At 40.4% G+C, this 8,866-nt stretch overlaps 1 protein-coding gene across 1 annotated transcript in view; it reads right to left on the bottom strand.

Moving 5' to 3' along the window:
- Positions 1-5,890, bottom strand: part of UBLCP1 (ubiquitin like domain containing CTD phosphatase 1) — a 21,098-nt gene extending 15,208 nt beyond the window's left edge. The window contains exons 1-5 of the mRNA XM_024768052.1: positions 5,698-5,890; positions 2,459-2,656; positions 1,188-1,279; positions 696-781; positions 499-614 (exon numbers count right to left, since the gene is read on the bottom strand). Of these exons, the coding sequence (XP_024623820.1) occupies positions 499-614; positions 696-781; positions 1,188-1,279; positions 2,459-2,612 (448 nt within the window). The 5' untranslated portion in view covers positions 2,613-2,656; positions 5,698-5,890. The remainder of the gene's footprint in view (positions 1-498; positions 615-695; positions 782-1,187; positions 1,280-2,458; positions 2,657-5,697) is intronic.
- Positions 5,891-8,866: the final 2,976 nt, after the last annotated feature.

Genomic DNA, 8,866 nt, shown 5'->3' with positions numbered 1-8,866 from the left:
ACAGGGGGGGGCCCCGGGCCCCCAAAAAAAAAAAAAAAAAAAAAAAGAATCTGCCTTGAACATAATTAAATAGAAAACCAGGAATAAAATATCAAAAATGATTTTTAAATAATCATAAAATGTTAAGTGTTAATCAATAGGGAATCACTTGATTAAATTATCACACATCCATAAACTAGAAAAGCGCCTGACCAAAAAATACATATATTTAACTCACAATGAATGTTAAATGACTGTGATGTTCAATATATCATTAAGTAAACATAAAAAGGACATACATACAAACACCCTGGAAGATGCACATAAAAATATGAGTGGTCATCTTTGGATCTTGGGATTACGGATGACTTCTTTTTTCCCTTACAATAAAATGATTTACTTTTAAAATAAAAAGAAAAGCTTTCAAATATTTCATATTGCAAGGGAAAAACAAACAAATAAAAGGGGAAAATGCCATTGTGGATAACAGAAGATAGAGCACAGTTTTAGCTGACTTACCAAATAATGTATAATCAACATCTAGCACCAAAAGTTTTTTCCCTTCCCTGGGAGGATTCAAAACTTCCACTTTGTACTCTTTTACTCTGCGGGAAATTTTCAGTAGGTTTTCCTCCCTAACGAAAAATAAGATCAGATGAAATATTCACTTGTTCTCAAATTACAACCAATTTCCTTTGATGATGAAAAGTACTCACCTATTTTCTACTTCAACTACTTCATCTTCAATATCAAAGTCGTTAATAACATCATCATTGTCAGGAGGTGGACCTAAGACATCTTCCTATTAAGATGAAAAATAGTTTTGTTTGGCCATATTATCATTAACATAACAAATACATTCATAGCATAAAAAACAAATAAGAGGTACGATTTGAGTCCAAGAGTCTTGCAAGCACACACTACAGGAAAACTTCCACATTTTATATTTTGTTATATATGTTCACTGGGCAGATTTACCATGTTAAATTTGACCATTAGCATTACTACTACACTTACATCTAGCTATACACTAACAAATTTCCCAGTATTTGGTTTCTGCTGAGTTAATAACACATTCATTGTGCAGTTTTTACTTTTCACTGACTGCTAAACTGACAATTTTACCACAATTAAAACTATGATACAACAGTGTGCTATAAACCATAATATCTTCAAAGGGACAAATGGTAACAAAAGTAAACATTTACCAAGCTCTCCTCACGAGTTCCCATCATCATGATTTTAGTATTTGGTTTCAGTTTGAGAGCTCCAAGCTTAACATCATTTTCTGCAGGTTTGCCTACAATACAAGCAAATGACTGTTTTCTCACTAAAGTTCAGGTGCTGGTTTCACTATCCCATTACACAAAACCCTAACATTAAAAGGTTTGGTACAGATTCCACAGCAAGTTTTTTTCCTTAAATTAACAAACTGTTACTGCTGAATTAGCAATTTCTAACACACTAAGAAGTAGTGATTAACACAAGGTTGGAATTTTTCCCCAACTCTTAGAGGAACACCTTTAATTCAACTAACTAAACAAAATAAATTCATGTTTTATTCTGTTGTTCAAGATTAAGATGACTGTTTTCCAGAAAGTCCTGAAAATTGAGTGCCTGAGATAACTGTACATTTACTGCTACTCAGAACTCACCATTCAATGATAAGACAAACACCGTGAAAATGCCTTTTAACTGAATGTGAACACTGCCTATAATTTACAAATCATTATTACTTTCGAAACAGAAAAGATAATTTGAGGAGAGTAAAAGGCCCAAACTGTAATGAAAAGGCTGTGCTAGAAGATAGATACTAGAAATTACACTGGGGGCTTCCCTGGTGGTCCAGTGGTAAAGAATCCGCCTTACAATGCAGGGGACGCGGGTTCGATCCCTGGTCAGGGAACTAAGATCCCACACGCCGCGGGGCAACTAAGCCCGCGCGCCACAACAACTGAGCTCGTGCGCCTCAACTAGAGCCCGCATGCTACAAACTACAGAGCCCATGCACTCTGGAGCCTGCGCGCCACAACTAAAGAAAACCCGCACACCAAAACTAGAAAGAAGCCCACACACCACAAAGAAAGATCCCGCATGCCTCAACGAAGATCCCGAGTGCCGCAACTAAGACCCGACCCCGACACAGCCAAAAAAAAAATTTAATTAAATAAATAAATAATACATAAGTCTTAAAAAAAAAAGAAAGAAAGAAAGAAATTACACTGTTTACCTGGGACTTCCGTGTCACAGGTTTAACAAGCAAACATCAACTGTCAGAGGAAATCAAAAGTAATCTTAATAGTGGTGGTATTTTCAGGTATCCTTAAATATTCTTACTTGTACCATCAAAAAAAATTTAGGGATATCCCTATCAAAGAAATCTCCAAGGGGAAAGACTTATTAAAGTGAACAGGTAATAGCTAATATAAAGATTCATAAATATATCAATGCAATAAATTTGAAGAAGGGAGAAAATTACCTTTAACTTTGAGTCCAAGTAACTTCTGGCGTTCTGGTAGCACTCCCGTGAGGGTCTTGAGAAACTGTTTGAGATCTAGCACAGTATCATCTTCTGAAAGTGTGGTCACTGAATATTCCTGTCCACCCCATTTTACAATGATAGGAAGAGCCATCCTTGAAACATACGATGAGGCAGCTTTTGTTCAGAAAAAGATACCTAGAAAGAAAGGCATATACAAGTGAAAATAGATATATCAAAGATGTATGTAAACTTGCAACTTTAAGTTTTATAAACTGTGTCATTTGAGTCCTATTTTACAACTGGATGATAGAGAAACAGGATTTTCTACTTACAGAAATGTTTTCGGAATGCCAAAAGTTATCAGGAGTCAAAGTTAAAATTCTCCCACCCTCTCAATTTTTGGCTTGAAGTTACAACTTCCTAATATTCTATCAGATTCTCCTTGTTCAAGTGGAAAGCTGCAATAAATGAGCTAACTATTCCTCCCTCTCTGATCAGGTTTATGCTACTGGCAAGTTCCTCCATGATGGACCGTCCACGTTCATTTACCATTTGCAATGTAGGACAGTGAGTTGTTAAAAGCATAAACTCTAGAGACAGATTACCTGGGTTCAGAGGTCAGCTCTCCCACTTATTAGCTATTTAACCTTGGAAAGCTAACTGACTCTTAGTGCCTAGGTTTCCTCATCTGTAAAACATGGATGCTAATACTGCCTAATTCTCAGGGTTCTTAAGAGGAATAAATTAATTTTTGTAAGTCACATACTACCTGGCACATAGTAAGCTCTAAACAAGTAAGTACTGGTTACATAAGTTGTTTTAAAAACTAGAACTGAAGTGTTCCAGGCACTGCGCTAAATAGTAAATGGCCATTATTTGTTTCATATTTAATACACTGGACAGGTTTTACTCAATCTCCTTTAACAAGGTTGTTTGATAAGAACTGTCCCTCTTTTACAATTAAGGAAATAGGGGTTCAGAGAGGTTATGTAATCTGCTCATTGGCACATAGCTGATAACAGAACAAGTCTTCTGACTAAATCTCATTTTCTTCCCTTACACAACTGTCTCTCTTGAATTGCACCTACAGGAGTTAAGGCACCAAATATCAGTAAATACAAAACCCACAGGCACAGATATAAGTACACAAAGATTATATAGCAGCTGCCACTCATCAACAATAGCATGTAGGTCTCCTCCCCCCATAAAGCTTTCTACCAGTTTTCATAAGTTGGTTCCCCCAACAGGTCAGAGAACTAGATTTTCTAATCTCAAAGTAGTGGTATTTCCAAATGCTGTCATATATTTAATACAACATTTGACTTCACTCTTCAAGTATTACAACCAACTGCAAGAAAGAAGGCAAATTATAAATCTTAACATGCAAACGTAATTTGAAAATTTAAGATGTCTTCAACATGCCCATTAGAAAAGACCACCATAAATTCACTTACATTTATTCTATGTTTACAACCTGCTCTACTAAAACTTTAAAGAAGGTGTGTTACTTTAGGGCAATGTATTCTATTTGGAGAGAACTTGCTCTAACAAACCTTATAATCCTCAATAAAAAGCCAAATGGCCCTTTTGAGTCAAACTGAGATATTTAAATATTATTTTTCTGTGAGAAGTGGAAATAAAACTGAAAATTTACAAGAGCTAGGAATGCAAATAGCACTAATACAGCATACTGTGTTGGGCAGAGCAGAACATGTGAAGTGAGATCACCTGAAGTCTAGGTAAGCATGGACAAGTCACTGCACCTCTAGACCAGTGTTCGCAAAGTGTGGTCCCCAGACCATCCAACAGCATTGACCCCACTTGGTAACTTGTTGGGAATGTAACTGCGTCTGGAGAGAAGAGACCTAGCAATTTGGGTTTTAACAATCTCTGTCTCCCCCTCCCCCCATCTCTGAGGCATGCTAAAGTGAGAGCCAGCGCTCTAGGCTCTTCAATTTTCTCAGCCTTAAAAAAAAATGTGCCAGATGGCATGGGCTCTATGTGCTTAGTAAAGCAGTATACAAATATCATCACCCATGCCACAAGTGGGATCTCCAAGTTGACAATTGCTCTAAAGGACCAAGCACAACAAAACAAACACCATAAAAAATTTTACCGCATAAAGTCCTTAAAACTGTTTTTCAAAGTTACTGAACCTCATTCCTTCAATATTCAGATCATTAACAACAATGGAGCAATGCAATGCAAATGCATGAGTCATTTTATGTTTTCACATTTAGCCTTCTTTCTTACACAATTTTAATGTTTTGTATCACTGCGGACCCTATCAGATTTATAAACTGAAAAATGATTTTAGGGGTAAATGTGGCAATCAAACCCGAACAAGTAAGCAAGGAGCACACCTTTATGGTGAAACTACAGTCAAGAACGGCTGTTTGGGTAAATTCTTCTACCTAACATACAGTGGTGACTTGCCCAGTCAGGGCAGGAATGTTTACTTGACAAGAATAGTGTTAATCCCTGCGATAACAGCCGTGACATCACTTTGTATACTATAAAAAGCAATACGAATGGTGGTGAAGATAGGAAAATGATAACATGCTCAACAACTTAATTGAATAATCTCATTTAATCTTCACAATCCTAAACTGACAACTACTGTCTTCATTATACAGACTAGAAAATTGAAAAAGAGGAAAAACAAATTGCCCGAGACCACACAACTAAAAAGTAGCAAAGGCGGTTAATTTGAAAGTAACAGCAGCAAAAGTTAACACCTTGGGAATTGAGGGGAGGGAGTTAAATTTAACCACGCCCAGTAAAGGGTAACTGTTGAAGTACTGTCAACAGCAGCAGGGCAGCAGCAACTGCGAGGGAGTGCAGAGGAAAGAGCTGTGGGAAGTAACTGGTATGAGACAGCACAGAAGGCAGGCAGAGACCCCAAAACCCGAGAGGGCCGGGATCCGTTCAACAGGGAGGAGGGAGAGACGGACAAACCCCAGAAGAGAGAGGAATAAAGGTTTGGGGACGCAAAATCCACTGAGGCGCCGGAAGCCCTCCACCTAGGCGACGAGGCTGGATGGGAGGGCGTCGGCCCCTGTGAAGAGCCGGCCGGGGCCGGAGGCCTGGGCCGCGAACCTGGGCAGCCGCGGGCGGGGCCCTCACGAGCAGCCACCAGCCCGCCCGCCCGGCCACAGTGGAGGCCGGGTCTTGAGGACAGCAAAGCTGCGGTCCCCCAGCCCCACGGCGCGCCGGGGTGCCCCGCGTCCCCTCACCTGGAGCGCGGCAGAACCGGCAGGAGTGGACGCAGGAACCGACCGCAGCGGAATCCAAGGCGACCGGAAGTGAGAGGCGGGCACCGGAACCGGCTAACGAACCGGAAGTTAGGGTTTGAAACGGAAGCGCGCCGGAAAGCGGAAGGACGCTTCCCTTGTTTCTCTCCGGGCAACGATGTTACGTAGACGTTGCCAGGGACTTCCTCACCGCGACGAGGGAACCAGGCCTTTCCGAGAATGTCACCGCTGTACGGATGCCTGCGAGTCTTGAATGGCTTCCGTCCCTCGCCTGTTCTGCGCATGCGTCCGCTGGCGGGTTTTGAGTTGGGCAGGCCCTGCCGGGGATATGACGTCTCTGGTATTGTTTCTCCAAAGTCGGAGCTGGAGTCGGTGCACTGACTTCCCTAGGTGTGCTGAGATCTTCCTGGGACTCGGGCCTAAAACTTGTGTGGCTTTTTCATGTTCCGAATGAGGCCTGAAAGGTGATATTTGAGGTCTGAAGACTTGAGAACTCTACCTGGCACCAGGAGCCACCAACACTAGTAATTTCAGGAGTTTAGAATTCTACCCGTTTTACCCAATGGAAGAGGAAACAGGATCGTCAGGGAAGGGGCAAGCCCAAGTCTCAGAGAACCAAGGAAGCAAATCTCATGAGAGCTGCATCGAGATTACTGTAGTCTTGTATCGAATTAGTCTCCACCCGCCCGTTCCCAGGTCCATTCCATCTTCCTGCAGAATGCTAAGAAAGCCAATTACAAACCCTGACAAAAGAATTCCAGGGTTTAATGGAAATTCGGAGCAGCGAACTCCCAACGTGCATCACTTTATGATAGTCAAGAAAAAGAAGTTAATAATTGCCCACTAGATTGTTGTATGTGGCGGCAAACAAAACTTACGTTTTGAAAAGGAAGGGAAAGGGAGAAAATAATATTGGCCCCAAGTATGCACTAGGTCCTTGAATTACTTGTATTTTTCCTTCTAGTTGACAGCAGTGTCACTGATCCATGTTTCCCTTTTGGCTGTCATGGAATGGAAGCAAAGAGCCAAGTTTTGTGTCTTAACAGTTTTTTAGTTAAGACAAACTATTTTACGTTTTCCTTCCCTCTTTTGGTAATTTTTATTGCGCTAGCAATGTATGAGTATCTGCTCATTTTTAAAAATGAAACGTATTTTCAGTAACAAGTATTCCCGCTATCCTTCAAACAATGGGAAACGGAAAACCCAAAGTTAAAAGAATTTGTACAAAAGTCACACATTAGCAGTCTAGCCAAAGAGATGGCCAAAAGACAAGGGACTGGACTCCAGAATGAATTTTCTTTCACACCAATCTCTTTTTTTGCTTTGTTCACGTGCCAAACAGCTTCTTGGCGACTTTATATTCTTGCTATTGTGGTTAGAGAAACTTGTTTTTGTTAACAGAACGGAGAACTAAAACATTTTTAAGCTTCACTAATTCTAAACAACAGGATACATAAGGAGATTCCTTTTAATCATGGAATAGCCATTGTACAAAGAGTCTGATGATAAGTCTAGAGTGTAAATAATTTAATAATTACAAATTATCTAGCCAAGTGTTGAACAGTAGTATTTCTCAGAGAATAATGGTAGCAGAGACTTACCAGATGATTTTAAGTTATGCCCAAATCTCAGTTCCTCCAAGTCCATTTCTAGACTTGGTCCATTTACCAGATGATTTTAAGTTATCTTATGCCTATATTTCAGTTCCTTCAAGTCCATTTATATTTAACTAAACATTCATTAAATCAAAAATAATGTTAAGAAAACACTTGGAGTGGATTGAAAGATAACATTGAATAAAAGAACTGGACTCGTGATAACTAGGAATGTATATAAAGTGGACCTAAAAGGGGACTCAGAGCCACTCACAACTTCCAATAAGAGAAAAATTAAACGTCTGCCTCCTGTTGCTCACTAGAGCCTTTTTCTAATGTGTGGAGGATGATATACTTGTGCTTCACTCATACTTCTCTGCAGCAACTAAAGGTGCCTGGGAATTCCTGCATAGGGTTTTGATAGGTTGTCACATCTAAGTGATTAAAAGAAATGTGGAACAATTTCAAAAAATCAGATGGTACGGGCTTCCCTGGTGGCGCAGTGGTTGAGAGTCCGCCTGCCGATGCGGGGGACATGCGGGACACCCGTGCCCCTGTCCGGGAAGATCCCACATGCCGCAGAGTGGCTGGGCCCGTGAGCCATGGCCGCTGAGCCTGCGCGTCCGGAGCCTGTGCTCTGCAACGGGAGAGGCCACAACAGTGAGAGGCCCGCGTACCTCAAAAAAAAAAAAAAAATCGGATGGTAAACTGCTGATACCACTGTGCCCATGTTTGGATTGGAAGACAAAAGGACATTCCTGCACCCCAGACAGAAAGCTACCACCCCTCTGCATGTATCTTCATCTTCCCCTGACTTCTTTACTTCATTCCCTTTCTCAGGCCGTTTTCTTCCTGTCCTTCCAGTTGAAAAACAATCCTCTTTCTAATTTCTTTTTTTTTTTATTTAGTGCACTACAGCACTTTGTTTCTCTCTTTTAATGTTTATACCCTTGTTTTTTCCCTGACTGCAATTAGCTAAAAATGTTTAGAATCTACCCCATAGAACAGACTCTGCGGGCCCTTAACTCACCCTGGCCAGTGAACTACTGCCTTTCTCTATTCATCTTGCTTTCCCAAACGACTACTTAAAACGTCAACTCTCTTCCAACCTCAGATCTTCCAGTTTACATCCTTGCTTTTGGCAGATGACATTGTCTCATATTTTGTTAAGAAAATAGAAAGTCTCAAAGAGGAATTGCCTGAACTTCAGACCTCCAAATCTACAAACTAAGTTATATCTGCACTTGTCCTCACTTCTTTTGCTTGTTTCAATGCGGCAATTTTTCCTTCTACCCGAAGTCAACCCTTATATTTGTGCTCTGGCTCCTTCCCTCTCAGGAAACTTTGTATAAATCCAGTATCCCTCTCTCTTGCTCTTGTATTTTTAACCTCTTTCTCTCTACAGGCTCATTTCCATCAATGATAAACATGCTACAGTATCTTGCTGTCATAACTACTATCCTTTCTTTTCACAGTTGGGCATTTCAAAGCATTGTTTGCATTTGTCTAAACTTGACATAATCTGTAATTGTCTATTTCAGACAATTTGTTTAGTG

This window comes from Neophocaena asiaeorientalis, unplaced genomic scaffold (assembly GCF_003031525.2).
Source record: "Neophocaena asiaeorientalis asiaeorientalis breed wild unplaced genomic scaffold, Neophocaena_asiaeorientalis_V1.1 scaffold1091, whole genome shotgun sequence".
In the NCBI taxonomy this organism is placed as follows: Eukaryota; Metazoa; Chordata; class Mammalia; order Artiodactyla; family Phocoenidae; genus Neophocaena; species Neophocaena asiaeorientalis.
The sequence above is the reverse complement of the archived record's forward strand: the minus strand, read 5'-3'. Positions and strand labels throughout refer to the sequence as shown.